Raw genomic sequence first — 18094 nt, 5'->3', positions numbered from 1 at the left:
CTTCCCAGTCGTAGTGATAGTGATAGACCATTAGCCAAGGATTGTGTATGACTACATCAGATCCCCGAGGTTTAACAAACACCCCTTGATGGTATATGAACATTTTTAGTCAATTTTAGTTTTCATTCCTCATTTGATCTTTTTGATTCTTTCCAGTGGTAAGTTCAAAGTACATATTAACGTTGCTTGTCTTTGACTGTAACCCAATAGACATCAGGCAATCAGCCAGTGTTACTAGCTTGTACTAAAAACTGTGTTCTTCATGGATGTTAGAGATGTCATCTTCCTTACCGTTGGTTGAAAGAACCTGATGTGTTTTCAGATTGACACGTACATTTTGCTAAATGGCAGTGGAGTGGCTGTCAAAAAGCTTAAGAGTAACCAACGTGAAGTCTGTGCTATTCTAAACCACACTGTTATTATGGCCTCATTGCGTCAATTACAGTAAGTGCTAGTTATCGTCCTGTTTTCCCGGACTTATATCTCTTAGCACTACAGTATATCTAGAGGGTTAAAAGTTAGACAGTTTGTGGTCTTTACGTGTGTTTTTTTTTTTTAAAACGGGTTAGAAAATATTGAAAATTCACTGTACTTTTCTTCTGAATACTTCCACGCTATACTCATACAACAGCATTCAAGACAGTAACCCTTTCATGCTTTCTGATGATGCGTGATGTATTTGAGTCATTGTCTTCCTGTCTTAGATCCACTCGAGCTTTTAGGATCTGTTATTTTCTGGCTGTGAACCGGAGTATGTCAAAGGTCATCCGAGAACCAATGGAAGTATCCAGGCGAGGAACTTGCCCTGATTCTCATGCTTACACAGTGATGCTTTTGGATCTGGATCCTGGATCTCTGTTCAGACAGCAAACCTAATTTACATATTCTCTACCATAGATTTCGAGTATTCTCATTTCTGCTGTCTTTTTCTCCCCCTCCAACTACCCGGCCATTTGTCGGAGTGAAAAGGTTTGAAATGAGTGAATTTGGACTCGGTCAGTATGCTACTAACTAATGTTTCATGATGTAATGTTCAACAGTTAAAATTTTCCAGGGCAAAAACCATCCCTAACTAAATGGTGTAACCTTTTCTTCAGTTATGAAAGTGAATTCTTTTACACCTATTTATCATCCAGAGTCACTTCAGATGGGAGAGGAACAGTGAGAGGGGAACTGAAGAGAAAATGTATGTAATTACGAAAAAGAGTGACTGACAAGAAGCAGAACCTTATATTTTGTGGTAATTTTATTTCTCCTTCCTGTTTGATGTCCTCCAGTTCTGAAGTGACAGTCACCTGTATGTTGTCTGGTTTGGAGGTGATGTAACTCGACAATTGAAAAAAAAAAAAAAATAGAAGCTTCTGTTCAAATTTAACAACAGACTGAATTAGCATCTCGGTTTCTACACACACACACACACACACACACACACACACATACAGATTTCACCCTGACATTTGAGCATAAAGCTATGTACATATGTGCTGGTGTTTTTCACATGCAGACATTTTATGCATAATATTTCATTTAAATTCCATGAAGCTGTTGATATGCACAAACACATTTTATATCAGACACAAGCTCATAAAGAATACTTGACAATCAAATCCTTTCTTGACGTCATTGACAGAATATGCCCAATTCCAGATATACTCAGAAATACATATATCAGTCAGACAAAAGGCTGTTTAATATACGTCACAGCACGGTGATGGACAGCTGTAATGGTTGCCCCCCGTTGCAGACCAAGCCAGTAACTGCAGGAAGGCTCACAGGGAGCCTTTAACAATGGAACTGAGTGAATGCTAATTGAGACAGCATGCACACAGATCCCTTTTCTAATTATCTTATGATTAATCACTGTATGAATAATGTCTTTCTGCATGCATGTGTCTCAGTAGACTGTATGGGAATGTGGGTTTGTTGCCTCTCAAACTCAGAACAGGGCTTTAATGAGGTATTAAAAGAGACTGGATCGAGTCTATTCATAGCACCGCGTCTCTGAGGAGTTAGAGGCTTTTAAACTCTTTTGACAGTTAAACAAAGGCATTGTCTGTGTTGGTATTCTCTTTTGGGCATACTTAGGCTTAGCTTTTGTTTTAAGTAAAAAAAAAAAAGAAGTTTTGTTTGCTTTTTAATGACATGATGGGTTCCTATCATTTTGCTTTTCCTCTAGATTAGTTGACTTTTTATTAGGCACATGGAAACAACCATAAACAAGTAAACATGATCACTAAAGCAGTTATAGAAGGTTCACTTGCATTAATAACTAAAGAGTGGGTTAACCCAACAGTTTGAACTGAACTCAGTAGATGTCCTGATTTATGCAATACAGGGAACACATATTCTGGAAGACGACCATGTTGTGTTCCATTGTATTTGAGTCATTAGATTGAAATATGGGTCAAGAAAAACTGAAAGTGGCAGGGATATAAGGCAGTTACGTAGGTATTAATTTTACCACACATCTGTGCTCTGATTCAGTATTATTCCAGATATTAGTTAGGTAAGTAGATGCCATGAAGAGATTTTTATTTTTAGATGTTGGCTTTCTCCCCTTTTCTCTGACTTTCTTTTTTTTTTTTTGTACATTGTTCTAATGCGTTTGTTTGTCAGATGTTCCTCAGAATGATCATCTATAGCACATGGACGCTTCTGTTTTTCTTTATGAAATGGTTGGGAGACTGTAAACCCTTGAACAAATGTTCGTTTTTTTTTTGTTTTTTTTTTAAAGTACTTGATTTTGGCGAGAGTGAATTAGCCATGGTGTGGCAACAGCAAAAGTAGGTCAAATTTCCTACCCTGGTCTGTGTGCGTGCATGTGTTTGCACGGCGATGTAACCCATATTTATTCTCTGACCTTTAACTTATTTACGAATAGTTCTCCCTCTCACATCCAGTGAAACACCTGTGGTCCAAATTAATATTACATTATGTCTCTTTGTGTACTCAGGTGCTATGTGTGTTTGGATGAGTAGGCTAAGTGTTCAGGAGAATGATTTGTATTCAGTGTATTTCAGGCCTAATAGTGTAATACTGAGGATTTAGTCCTACAGCTTTTTTTTGGGGGGGGGGGTTGTGCTCTGCTTACACTCTTGTTGAAGTTATTATCTTAGTAAACGGTGCCTCTGGGAAAACCTGTAGCGATACCCGTAAAACTATCAGGATTTTTACCACAGTCATTTTCTGTTTTTGTTTATATTTGGTATGCTTCTGATAAGTCCATATTGACAGAGAGAAACTGCATAGACTGTATCTCTCTCAAGTTTAATGTGACCTTTTTTCACTGGCCTGCAAAGTTTGTGCAGTAACAGATAAACTGTTTCCAAACTAAAGATCTCTGCTTGGCTTGTCTTCCTAAAACTGATTACATGTGCATCATTCAAAGAACAAACAATCCTCTTGTACCTCTTGTGTGTAAGGATTTTCGTCCTAAAGCATAATCATATGGTTTAATATCATAAGATTTTAAAAGAAAGGTTGTCGTTCTGGGTTGCATTTCTTGGGTTTTTGTGATAGATGAACTAGGTGATGGATGTAAAGGATTTTAAATGAAAGGTTCTCATTCCGGGTTATCATTCTGGGTTGCCCCCCCCCCCACACACACACACACTCTTTGCCTTTTACACAATGCAGTCACTGTTGGCAGCAGCAGTGTGCCCTCCCCTCCTTCTTCCCTGGTTTCTCAGATTTTAGGTGAGGTACGTCACGATCGAGGGGTGAACCTTAAGCACTTAAGACCATTAGTCTCTCAGTTTCTCGGCAGTTTGGTGTCGAGTGTCACCCTTATGCAGACACCTACATGTTGTGTGACGTGAACATCATTAGGAGTTGCTGCGCTTCTGAATATAGAGGAGCTATTCGTTTTCAAGTCTAATGTGATGTTCATGACTCGTTGGATATAGGTGTATGCAACCAAACGTGTGCTAATTGCTTGCTGGCGGATGCTTTATGGTCGACTGGTTACCAATAAGTGTTGTTTGGCACTAGCTGATTTTCTACTAAGATTAGGACTTGTGTTAGCGAAGTGTGGCTGAGTGTTTCTTTTTCTTCTGGGCTTTGTTTAAGTCACTGAGCAATCTGTCCAAATGGTCCCTCGGGTGTTTACTATCCTCTCTGTCAATAGGAGTTGTTTATCACCTTTCTCTCAGTCTTTGTCTTTAAGGACTCTCTCTGCTGTCAAGTTGTCAATTGAGATTTTAACACGTTTTTGTCTGTGGCTTGAGTCAGCCTTCTTAGAAGGCCCCTTTACAGGACTTAATAGCGCTGCTCCTATTGCCATGGTTCTGAGTGTTGCTTCGCAGTTACTCTGACCTTCACTCTCCTCTTCCATCTCCTTCCCTTTCTAAATGCTTCCCATCTTTCTTCAATTCTTCAACCTGCCCGAGGCTACCAACCGAGGCAGCTTTCAGAAGGACAAGAGTACAAGATGAAGTTACCCTTAGCAACATGTTTTCAGCATTTGCTCGTGGGGTAGTTTTGTCTCTTACAGTCTTTGAAAGAAAGTGTCTGTGGCTGAAAATTAGCCCACATTGACTAAATTACTGCCGTGGGCCCCACCGTTGTGTGTGAACTTGTTTTTTTTTTTTGTTTTAATTTGCCCGAGGAATATCGTCGAAGTTTTACGGAGCTTGCATATGTACGTGTCTGAATTTGTACCTGTGTCCCAGTGGGAGCTTGTGTCTGAGAAAATGTTCAGGATGTGAATGAAATGAAATAAGCTTTAAGGAGGATGTAACTCCTTAGCTGTCTTTATAGTGCTGCACAGGTGTCCTGGTACTTTACACTTCCAGTCATGTTTGTTCTTTGTCTGCTCAGCAGGGTATGTGTACAGTCAGGAAGCTTCTGTAGAGTCTGGAGAATGGTTTCTACACGAAAATGACCGTGAGCAATCCCCAGAGTGAACTAGGATGTATTCATGTGCAGAAAACCATCCCAGTGGGATTCACCACTCTGAAATCGTTTTTTTTTTTTTTTTTTTTTAGTCAGAAATATCTATTTATCAGCTTATCTTTCTTTCTCCTAATATGATTCTGAGTACAGGGATTAAAGTCTTTATAACAGAAAATGGGATAATCCTCACACCTAGTCATGTATCATTCTGTCACTGTCATTGTTATCATTCGTTCAGTTTGCAGTTTGTTTAGATGTTTATACTCAGAAAAACATTTGTTTCCTGAAAATATCATAATTTATTATTATTATTGGTTTCACCTCTAAATAAGACAAGCTTGTGACAGACTCTGGTTTTCACTGTACACAGTTAATATCATATTTCTTTTCTATTTTATCTGTTCTGACCTCTGACAGAGTATGAAGATTAGTGATCTGGACTGAACATGGAGCGTCTTGCTTGCTTTCAGTCTCTCACACTTTGCCCAGTTGGACTCTGTGACATGCACTTTGAGATTAACATAATTTGCCATCACTTTGACCTACTTTCCTGTGGTCATACAATGCAGAATATCTAATCATCTCATGCCAGGGAAAATCTTTTATGTTGCTATGTAAAACAGAGCAGCTACACTTTTGGCCTATTTTAATACTGCGTTCTCAACCGACAAGCTTCCTCTCCATTTTTAAACCCTCCTAAATGGACTGGGATCCATCTGAATGCAATAGCTAGCATATTCATTTGATGCAGGAAATTTGTAAATTTATATGAAGTGACATAATCTGATTCTATAATTGGCAGGATCTTGAGGCCATCATCGGCCAGTTCTCCTTGTTAGGCGCTATCTTTGGACACCTTCTCTAAGCAGATGTTACTGTCAGCTTGAGTTAGAGCTACAGGCTGTTATATACACCAATGCTTTTTGAAACTGAATATTGGAATATTGCATTTTGAGATTTAATACTGTATTTGAATCCAAGCATGAAATTCTAAATCTCTTCTCTCCTCTCCTCTTCTCTCCTTTCCTCTCCTCTCATCTCCTCTCTCCTCCTCTCCTCTCCTCTCCTCAGTATCACCGTAGCAATGAAAGCTCAGCCGCGATGGGAAGTGATGGATAACACTCAGCTGTTTTACACAGGGGCTGCTTTCATGGCAGTGGGGTCTCTCTTCGTTATTAGCAGCTTCTTGGCTCTCGGCTTCACCGGCACTTTTTTGGGTGGGTATTTTTGAACAGCATCCATTCATTTATTCATCCATTCATTTATTCATTCATTCAAAGCTGAAGAAATGCAATTTTTTATTTTATATTTAAATTTTTTTTTTTTTTTAATTAGGCTAAATATTTTCTCCTTTCCCTGTAATACGTATATGTCAAACCTCTCTTTCATATTCTCTAAGACTTAAAAAGCTAGTATGATGATGTGTGAACCGTGAAATGTCAGTTGCATTGCTCAGTTGAACCATGCTTGAAAGGTTGCACCTTCTGCTGGTTAGGCATGGCCAAACTGTTAAATAATTTATTTAAACCTACCACTTGAGTCTCTCTCATCCCACTGAAAAGCTTGTCTGCTCAGGAGGAGCATCTGCCCCTGACTGACTGGCCCAGATTTGACCAGCAGTGTTTCAGAGCTTTTGTCTGGTCTCCAAGGCAGCACTTGTACCTGCTAACTGAAAAGAAAGGTTAAGAATTAGGTCACTCCAGCACTCTCTGAAGGACAAACAATTTAAAATGAACATGGAGCTTCAGAACCTTCATAATGACATTACATTTAAATAAATTCCTGAGCCCATAAATGGATGTATACACTATAGTATAGTCAGTCAGTTCATGAATAACACTTAATAGTCTTTCAGCGATTCACTTCTGGCCCAATCACAGAATGAAAGCATTTCTATTAAGACCCAGTGAAGCGCACAGGATAAAAGAGTGCTATTACAGTACTGCATTGAAAAAAAAAACAAAAAACTGGCAGGTGTGTCTTTAACCACACACGCTCTCATTACGCGGTATGTTTGTTAGAATCTTTTCCCCGTCGCATATTAGAGTATATTTATATCTTATGGAACCACTTATGCTCATTATTTAATCACAGCCGTTTCAGTCAGACTCTTGGGAGGTGCGGACATCGTTTAACTCTCATGTTGCTTGAATAATGAGCACCGATAAAGACAGAGAAGCCCAGTGAATTCACAGGGTTAGAGAAGAATTTAAATTAAACTTCAGTTTTATGGCTGTTTTCACACTTGACAACATACCAGGCCAAACCTTTTTACGGTTAGTGGTAATAAATTAATGTATTTATGATGTAGCGGTAATGAGTAGCATAATATATCAAAGGAGGTGCAGCTGTCACTGACTTCCACAGAAGTCATCACATATTTTTGTCTTTTATGAACTGGTGATATACTGCATCATCTCGGCATGATATAATGTATTTTACTTTGAAAAACCTGCTCTCCCTGATCGATAAAACCTTTGCTAGTAAAACTATCAACACTGTTTACCTGTCACATGTAGAAGAATGATGGAATGCGCCACACAAATATTTTCCCCCTAGTTAAGGACAACTCCAGAACTATCCTGAATATTCAGCTAGATTAGAAGGAGAAGAAGAAGAAGAAGAAGAAGAAGAAGAAGAAAAAGAAATACTTTATTGATCACACACACAGTGAGCAGTGGAATGCAGCCACTGCATTTAACCCATCCTATAACCCAGTGAGCACATGCACACTAGAGCAGTGAGTACACACACACACACACACACACACACACACACACACTGGGAGCTAGGAGCGGTGAGCAGCCCCAGGCACCCGGGAACCAACTCCAGGTCTTTTTGCCAGTGCCTCGGTCAAGGTCACTGACAGTAGTATTAATCCTGGCATACATGTCTTTGATGGTGGGAGGAAACCGGAGCACCCGGAGGAAACCCATGCAAACACGGGAGAACATGCAAACTCCACACAGAAAGGACCTGGGATGGCCGGGAGGTGAACCCAGGGCCAGTAACCCATTGCTATAAATCTGTCAGTACATGGGGAAGTGTACAGAGGGAGACAGATATAGCCTTGAATAACATATATATACACACATACACACACATACTTTTTAGGTCCCCACAGGGTAAAGACAGCCTGTCTTGTACCTTTAAGTCTATATTCACAGGTAGGTAGTGGTTATAAGTCAGAGGAAATGGTCATTTAAGGGTACACACTGTTAGAAAAAATAAATATAGAATTGAATAAAATAAATGTAAAATGTAACCGTCCTTCGAATAAAAGTACATAAACCCTCAACAAAACCCACCTTCAAAAATGAAATCTCTCCAGGTGTTGTGACGTAAATGTTATTTGAGTTGCATTGTTCATTGTTCAAGATAAAACTGTCTAAAGAAAAAAAAAAAAAAGAGGAGGCTGGCATTGCTTTTTGGTGCTTGACTTAAGCCGTTTTGTTATTCAATGGAACAGAATCATTTATTTTGTTTATATAAGTGCTTTCCACCTCTGCCACCTCTAGAGCAGTGGAGCTCCAGAATTTGCAGGTTATATAACCTGAACTAATTCACACATCCACTCCAAAAAAAAACAACGAATACATCAAAGCATTACCACTGGGTGTGAGCCTGAAAAGCTCTCTTCATCGCCCCAGGTGCGTGTTTCGGACGGACCTTTGTCCTAAACTGGGTCAGAGGTGGGAAGGGCTACTCAAATGGGAAAGATAGGCGTTGAGAATGAAGTCAAGACAGGAACTGGTTACGTAGCCCGTGTGAAAACTGCTCCACTTCCAGTCTTGCCCCAGAATTTCTCCTTTTTTTTCTCCACCTGGTTTTGTTAGTCAGGTGAGTCAACCTTTTTCCAAGATGACTAGAACAGGAGTTAAAAAAAAATACAATGGAGTTGAAATTAAGGAACATATGAGGCAAACAACTGAGTTTTACAAATGGTGTAGAGTATGATGTAAATACCTTGAAATGGGTGAGTTTATTGAGCACGAGAGCTGCAGGCGGGAGGAGCAGACCACTGAAGTTATATGTCTGATTTTAAACAGCTCTGGGGTTTTGTCTTTTAGGTGACTACTTTGGAATCCTGATGGAGCAGAAAGTGACTGGTTTCCCTTTCAGCGTGATGGACAATCCCATGTACTGGGGTAGCACAGCCAACTACCTGGGATTGGCAATAATGTAAGTGTGTGTGTGTGAGGACGTGTTTTAAAGATTAGGAATGATTCAGTATTTGTATAATTAGACATAGTAGCAGGTTGATGGATAGAGTGATAGGTAGTGGAGAGAAAATAAGTTAGAGGAGACTATAACAGACCGGGATAAGAGAGGGTGTTCACTCATTGTGACATGAGGCTGTTTCCTTAACGCTTTTCTTCCCTTAAACCATTAAGTCTTTGAAGGGGTTTTGAAAAGCAGTAGCAAGACTGAAATCACTTCTGCATGTTAGATGGTGAAACAATATTGGGGCCGGGGGGGGGCCATAATGATTGAGAAGCTGACGAAATGCCAAATAACACTGTCGATTTTTAATCGCAGCGCTGTGTGCGGAATCAGCCCGGAGCCTGCTTTTCAGCAGCACGGAGCGATTACGTCCCAGAGCACACATCACAGGCGGGGTACACATTACTCAGCTTCCATGATCGATTAGACGCCTCTCGGATGCCTCGGTTTGATTGGAGAACCAGACCAGACATGGGAGCAGTAACAGAGCAGATATAATTACCTGTAATGGATGCTTAGGTGGGCTCAGAGGATATTGCTCCTATTTCTGGCTCTGCTCTGTTCCCAAAAATATAGCGTATGATCAGAGTGGCTCTCATTTGATCAAATCTGTTTTATTGACCCTAGGAGGAGTTAAAACGCTTGAAAGCAAGTGGCTTTTATTTCCCCTCAACATTCGCTTTTTGTTCAATGATCGTGAAAATGAGGAAGCACGTAACCTAGCAGTATTTCAGTCTGAAAAACAAATAACTGTGCTTTAACCAATAATGTGAAGTTTCACATACGTAGGAATACAGATAAAAGAAAAAGAATGGTGTTTTTTTTATAGTTACCCAGATTTGGCACACACACACAGCTTCCTAAAAGATTTTTATATGACTCCTGAGAGAAAAGTGAAAAGTTTGTGTGTTTGCGTGTGTGGTCTCTATGGCAACAGAGACCAAACCACTGGTGACTGGCTTGATCTGTTGCTAGGCAGCAGCAGCTAGAGGAAGTGGCCCATGGTCTCCAAAACTATTAACCTCTTTACTGCCTCTCTTTCTGTCTCTGTCTCCCTCCTTCTCTCTCTCTCTCTTCCTCTCTCTCTCGCTCTCTCACTCTCTCTCACTCTCTCTCTCTCTCTCTCTCTCACATCATGCTTTATTCCCCCATCCTAAAATCAATCAGGCTGGCCACCCTCAGCCATCACCTACTGACTTGTGCCCAACAGATGAGGGATAAAAGATATGTCTTGAGGCCATGCATGAAGAAAGAAGTTCACATGTCACCCTCCAGCTTGCAAATATTGCGCGTGAGTGTGAGTGTGTGCGCTTGTGTGTCTGCGTGTGTCTGTGCGTGTGTGAGTCTGTGTGTGTGTATGTTTGTGTATGTGTGTGTGTGTGTGTGTGTGTGTGTGTGTGTGTGTGTGTGTGTGTGTGTGTGTATGTATAGTGGACATCAGGTTTCGACACGTGCAGGTCGCAGCAGTACGTTTTGTTTCTGGATTTTTCTTCCTTTGACATGATACAGCCTGTGCTCACAAACTTTTTCACGTGATTTCTCTGCCAGCCATGTGCTCAGCTTTCATATGACGCAATCAAGATTCCTAATCAATCACAAATAATGCTCACTGGACATGACGGGTCATGAAAGAGCTCCTCTGTCAAGATCACAAGCATAACATTGTCTTTACCGAATAAGGGTTTCAATACTATAACACAACTGATTTACATTTTAAAGGATGTAAAGTCATATTTTCAGCATGTGAATAATAGGAACGAATGTTATTTTTGCCTGTTTCAAATGCTGAGAAAAATTTTTTCGTAGTTTTTTTTTTTTTTTAACTCATTATTACCTTTGCTGATGCTAAAATCTGATATTACTCTCAGTTATTTTACGTCAGGGTATATTAATTGGTTTTTCCAGTGTTTCTTGCCATTGTAATATGAAGCATACATCGCACACATTTTTCTATGGAGTCATGATCAGAGTTCATGAATAATTACGAGGCACTTCAGGGCTCATGAATAATTCAGCTTTCATGACTTTGACTGTATTTTGATGAGCAGCCTGACTCAGGAGTTTGAGTATCATTACAAGCAAACTCATCTCCCTTCTCGATTTGTCTTCTTTTTGCAGCTTCAAAATGAGTACTCATCCATCCCATCCCTGCACTTTTTATACAATATGTTCAATTTCCCAAAATGGAAATTACTTCTGTCCTATTTCTCATTTCCCTTCAACTGCTCTGTAGCTTACACAAGCTTTTTCTGTCCCTCTCCCTCTTACACACACACACACACACACACATACACACACACGTGCATAGACATTCAGACCTTTTTTCATACTTTTCTGTGGCCCTCTGCAAACGATTCATTAAGGTCACACACATTAAGGTCAGAACTGAAAGGTTTCCACCTACTCTCCTGTCATTAAATGCATTAACATGCTCTGATCACATGTGTGGAGGTCCCATATGGAACAATGTCTTCCATATGTAGCATGGACACACACACACAAACCTGCACACATTACCTCTCCGTGACAACAGCACTTTCAACATCGCTTCTCTTGCTCTACCTCACCTACTGTCTGACCCAGATTTGACAATGCAGACATGCTGTCCCTTGTCACTGGTCATAACATTGCTCATTAATATTTTTTACTGAATTGCTATCTACACCATTTTCTGTCAGAAGGTGAGTGGCATCAAAGCAGAAGATTTTTAATGAGGTGGCTCTCACAGCATGCTTTTATGTTCTCATAAAAGTTTCAGTTAGTAAATAGTTTGGATTAGATCCTCAACTTTAAGTAAGGACATTAAAATATGCCCATTAAACCACGTGTTAAGCAACACGTTGGTCCTGTACTCATGTGACACACAGACACACACACACAAGCACACACACACACACACATATCATGTTCCCACTCTAATAATGTGCTTCTTCCCCTTGCTTTCTTAGGTTCTCTCTCTCTCTCTCTCTCTCTCTCTCTCTCCATCTCTCTCTCTCTCTCTCTCTCTCTCTTTGTCTCATGCGTGCACACTCACACACATAAAAAACAAATAAATAAAACAAAATGAATGCAAGGTAAAAGCAGTATCTGACCTATTTTACTGATTGGAGAACTTCTTTGCCAAAATCTGAAATCTTCTTCTCATGAATAACATGTTGTCCACACATGAAGGTAAGATCTGCCTCATTGTTCCTCTGAAGCCAAGCTTCAGAATAGCGGAAAGTGTGTTATAAAGACTTTCTGCTACTTCCTGTGGCAACGGCTTAAGCAAATATGTCATATATACACTCACACAGATCAGGGGGTGTATAGCCCACACACTGTATGTTTGATACAATAGCTATTCACAGCACCCACAGTCAATATGCAATGGGTCCTCTTTGTTACCATGTTAACTCTTTGAACATTAATTTGGTCATTTTAAAGATACTGAGAGATCCTGATATTGTGATGATAGTCAGTCACTTGAAAAGATCTCCCAAATGGCTGGCGACATGGTGTTTTTTACATGGCTGTGCATAGGCTGTGCTGTGATCCCCATAGTAACCATCAATTCTCGGCACATTTGTAAAACTTATGTGTCTAGCAGATGAAAACAATGAATAGTTTGCCATGTGGCAGTGATGATGATGCTCTTAAGATATTTTGCAAATGTTTTAACATGGCTAGTATTAGCTCGGTAAAACGGATACCATTCACAATCAAGACAAAAGCAAGGCCTATTTTAATGCTCATTTTCTCACTCTGGTAAATATATGTCTGAAATGTATCCTTATGTTTTCTGTTTTTTTTTTTTTTTTCTTTATTCTGATAAACGGCAAAATAAATTTCGTGAAACGTAAGATAAATATATCTGAACTCTAAACTTGAATTTTGGAGATATAGGGTAACGTGTGTGTGTGTGTGTGTGTGTGTGTTGGCATAAGCACTGCCCAGCTGGCCTCTTGGTCTATCAGACAGAACCATCTGACTCATCTCGCTATTTCCACAAGGCAGAGGTTTAGTGTCCTGCTCTGAAAACAAAATGGGCCTTCTGCTGACAGAGCAAGCACCTGCCATTCTGTTATGAGATAGAGGGTGTTGCTTCCCACCCCCACACCTGCATCCAATTAACCTACTTCCTGTTTGACTCTCCTCTGGAAATCTGAAAAAGTCATTTGTTGGCACGGTTTGTGTGTCTGTGTGTGTGTGTGTGCGTATTTATGTTTTAAGAAGCAGGAAACTGAGTGAAACACTTTGAATGTCTTCACAGAATGGTTGAAATTTTAAGGGCATTAACACGTCTGAATTGTTTTGGGGTCATTCTACCATGTCTCCTTCACTTGTATGTAACGGCCGTGGAAATGATTATTTGTTGTCAGAGGAGGCAGGAGCCCCTGAGCTTTTTTGAATTCCGAGGATTACTCTTATAATGAACTGATTTGTAATAAAATTATTATGATTTTGATCTTCAGTCCATAGAATCCAAACAAAAATCTTGCTTTGCTGAAGATAAAAACATCACCCCCCAGTATCCTCACAGGACAGCAGCAAGCAAAAGCAGCAATAAAAAAAGGCAGGACAAATGTCACTTATTAATATTACTTACGTATTACTAATAGTGTCTATAGTTTGCTGTACAGCTAGATTGAATATCTGACAGTTTAACTGTTTTGCACTCCATCTTACCAGCTGCTTTTAGATACATAATACAGAGCAGAAGGTGACTGATCAACCTCCAGGAAATTTATTCAGCTGCAAATTTTACTGGAAACTGCTAACTAACACATCTGGTTCTAATATTCATGTTCTACTGAGGGCCTTGATTAACTGGACAAGCTGTTCTAGATTATGGTTGGTACTATGTTCTTTAGGAGGGTGGGTCTTAATGTTCAGGCTTTGTCTTCTCTGGAACTAATAAGATGGATCAGTGAATAATGGTGTCTGTCTATCTTTAACATGTTTAATTTTTAGTGTCTTATTAGACTTACATTTTCACACGATCAAAACTAGCATTAATAGTCTATAAGAAGAGGAAAACAATGTGAAAGAAATGTTGAATCTATAGTCTTGTTTTGGATAATGTCTCTTAACTAAAGAAGAATAATGGCTTAAATCTTAAATTTGATCCTGCCCTCTCCTAACTCAGATCAGATTAACTCAGTTTCTGTCAAATACAAAACCATAATGCAGTTTGTTGGTGGTAGAAAAGGATTCCACACACCTTTGATGAAAAACATTCATTTGTTCAGTTAGCTTTGTCACATACCTGTAGTAGCTGTCACCAGCAAAGCCAAAAGTGGGTCATGAACACCTGTTGTCTGGTAACATCTGTTGTTATAGTGACCAGCTAGTGCTGTCCATGTATGTCAGACATAAGCCCAAAAACTGTTATGAAGTAAATTGACACATCAAGTTATACATCTCATTCTGATAACCATTGGCAAATTTCAGTGAACATATTTTTCCCTGGGGGAGTTTTTCCATCCTTATATCAGCAAATTAAGGTTTCGTGCCAAATTTTGGAGTGCCTTGGATCTGTATTCAGTGCTGAATTTTGCGTTTTCAAAGAGGGCAGTGTTTTTCATAGAGTTGTGTATTTGAGTGGTCTTGATTTGTAGCAGACTTTGAAATTTTGCATTTCACTTGTGAAGACATTCACACAAATTGTTGTCAACAATGTTGCTCATATCAGCTGAGCAAAATAGTAGCATTTGTTAGGAGAGAGAGGGTGTCTTTCTGCAGATTAAACAAAATGAAATGGAATTTTGTTCAGTTGGGCATTCATTCTAATGTGCATGAGAGTTCTGATGTGTCATAGTCTTATCACATGAAACACTTTGCTTTGGGCCACTCCAAAAGTGCTTTTCACTCTGTGTCCTGTGGTCTGAAATATGAATGATGAATGAATGATGATGAATGCATGGATGAATAAAGGATGTGTTTCAGTTTTAGATCTCACTTACCTTGACGCTTCAAAAGGAACTAGTTGCTGTGTGATCTACTGAGGAAGTTCATTTCAGCAATGAAAGAAATTCTTGTTCTTTCAATACTTTTATAATCGGACAATCATGTAATATTGTTAATGAAAAGCTTACCTATTCACCCTTTTGCTTCGATAAACTTGTAAATGCAGATACTTATGATGGTCTTCTGATGTTTGGAACATTAAGTGCTCTTTATTGATTTGATACAGCACCATACAAAGTTAGCAGAAAATCGTTATCTGAACTGTAGTGGAAGGACATGATGGATGTGCTCTCTAGACTGGAGCACCTGGGCTCAGTAAACCATTAGAGAGATAGATAGGTAGGTGGATAGATCGAGATACAATAGGGAAGAGGGGTCAATGGAAGGAAAGTTTTTCTGTGATGAGTTATGGTCACCTTGACCTGTACAATCTTACCTCGCTTCATGTTGCCCCGGTACTCACCCCCCCCCCCCCCCCCCCCCGCCCCTTTAATTCTTTCCTTCCTCTCCACGTCTCTGATTAGAAGTATGGAATGGTAAAAGTATAATTAATAATGATGTTGTGGCTAAAATTGAAAAAGATAACCCAATAAGGGGGAGGAGAGAATAGATGTCATAGCAGTGAGTGATAGAGTTTCTCTGTAAGGACTACAGACACATCCGTACAGACCACCAGAGTGAATCATAATCCTCTCTAGTAATCAAAATATTTGTGGAGCAAGTACCTCACAGAGCAGTGCTGAGATGTGTCCTGTACCTCAACCTCACGGTTCGAATTCCCAGCCGTACCGTGCCTAGTATCCCACTGTTCCTTGAGAGGGTGAGATGGCTTAGATAATCTGTCCTTTTCCCTCTCAGCAATTGTCACTGCTGATGGGGTGGTAATGTTCTTGTGAGTAGAGTCGGTGTAAGTGTTGCATAGTGGGGAAATATCAATTATTCATGTGCAAGAGGCATATGCTAGGCTCCTTCATTTTGATTGGCAACTGCTGTGCAAGATGGAGACTTTACAAGATAAGGGGTAATTGGGGGGGATCGAAGTCAAAATGCTTGCTTCATAATGTGAAATAATCAGTCAGCCATCCCCCGGGAAAAACACCTTGAAAACACCTTCACTGTAAACAAGAGATCTGTGGTAAAAGTCTGTTTAATGTCCCATTTATTTCTGCAGGGGCAGCCTCTTGTACCAGTAGTATATGTCTGTCTGTGGGTAGGTATCATCTTAGATGTTATATCTGTCTGGGTCTCTGGTTTAAGTCCCGGGGGATGGCTGACTGATTAGACCTCAGAATTCCAGTCATCTCAACACATGCTGTTATTCTGTCTGAGAGACTGAGTCACACTGTGACTGAATCCTCTGCTAACTCCGCCAGTCTCTCCGCAGTGGCCTTTGGTTGCTTTTTCTTCTAAAATCCTAATTGTAGTGTCAAGCAGGATCAAACCAGTTAAACTCGCCTCGGCCACTGCCTCAAGAAAGAATCAGAATGGAAGTTTTGGGAAACTTTTTTGGACAGTGTTAGTGGACATATACAGTTTGTATGCTCTGTAACTGACAAATTTAAACAGATTTTTCAAATGAACTTCCGTGTTTCAGTTTAGTGTTTTGTTATCGTGTGGCTTCGGGTAGATTACATAGGACCGAAACTCTAAAAACGGTCTACAGCTGTATTTCAGGTCATGTTTCGTGGAAAGCTACCACCAGCCGTAGAGATGTTCAGTGGCTAAATTTATGGCACTTGATCGAAGCTTTGTGATGTAGTGCGTTCATACATTGTTCTCTATGGCAGTGCTGGCTAAACGCTGTCTGAAATATAGTCTCATGATAAAGTGATTATGTAGAACACTTTGGCCACAGCTCAGTCTAAATCATTTCATATTTCTTAACCACCAGCAGGATAAAATATGGAGTTCTGTCAAACGATTAGAATTTAGAATACGCTAAACCAACTGAACTTAATTAAAATTAGAACTTAACTGTCCCTCTCAACAGACTGTTTCGAATTGAATTTGAGCATGTGTTTGATAATTCATCCTAATTTGTTGGATAACTATGGCACGTCTGTAATTCTGTCCTTGTATTTAAATTTAGGCTGTGCCATATCAAATGATGATTGTCCTCGGTTTGTGTGATGGTACATTTCTTATTTTCCCTCATTTTTTTTTTATCTGCACTTTTATAAACAAAACAGAGCAAAACTGAAAAAAAATATCCTGAAAAGCCTTATTTGTGGCACAGTAACACTGGAATCAGGTCAAGGGTGTTATGTAGTATCTGCATGTGAGCACTTGGTTTTCTGTTCACGCACCCTTCATAAGAGCACTTGTCGGATACAAAAGGGATTTAAACTGCCAGAATTACTCCATAAAATTGTCTGATTGATATTAGTACACCGCAGCTTAAAGTGTTTTTTCCTCCTAACATTTTTAATATTATGGATTTTTTCGTTGTTGTTTTTGCCTGAATCGGGGCAGCTGTTGACTGTCACAGCCATTTAGACCCTTTCCTTGTGTGATCTGTTTAAAGTGTCTTTTTCATGGTTTTTGTGATTGAACTTATGTTCTAGTGCTATACAGAAACTGTATATCCCTTTTTAGTGAACAGAGGACTGACGCAGTAGTTGTCTGATTTTCACAGGAATGCCAGTCCAGTAGGAATACTCCTGACTGCTGTGGTTGCCCTGTCCTATGGAGTGGCCATCACATATGAAGGGTGAGACTATCTTTCTTCCTTTGTTTGTTTATCTAACATGTCATGAGGATGTTGTCTTGGCTCATACAAAGAATAACCTCATTTATTTATGAATAAGTTTATATTTGTGGAATTGCATATTACTTAATACTTTCTTTTTTGATTAATAACTTATATTGTTTATCAGCAAGCCTTGAGAGTGTTCTTATATTAAAGAATTCTTAATGCAGTCTATTAATCTCACAGGCTAGTTTTAAATAGTAACAGTAGAGATTTATAGCTGTATTTCTGTTAAATCATCTTGTTGTAAAGTGAAAGTGTTTACTGCAAGAACACATT

The 18094-nt window shown here is 39.5% G+C and overlaps 1 protein-coding gene across 1 annotated transcript in view; it reads left to right on the top strand.

Annotated features, from left to right (window-relative positions):
* pemt (phosphatidylethanolamine N-methyltransferase) overlaps window positions 1-18094 on the top strand; it is a 37041-nt gene that overhangs the window by 17365 nt on the left and 1582 nt on the right. The window contains exons 4-6 of the mRNA XM_030775264.1: window positions 5965-6110; window positions 8964-9075; window positions 17702-17776. Of these exons, the coding sequence (XP_030631124.1) occupies window positions 5965-6110; window positions 8964-9075; window positions 17702-17776 (333 nt within the window). The remainder of the gene's footprint in view (window positions 1-5964; window positions 6111-8963; window positions 9076-17701; window positions 17777-18094) is intronic.

Source organism: Chanos chanos, chromosome 5, assembly GCF_902362185.1.
Source record: "Chanos chanos chromosome 5, fChaCha1.1, whole genome shotgun sequence".
NCBI lineage: Eukaryota > Metazoa > Chordata > Actinopteri > Gonorynchiformes > Chanidae > Chanos > Chanos chanos.
This window is presented reverse-complemented; position numbering and strand designations above follow the sequence as displayed.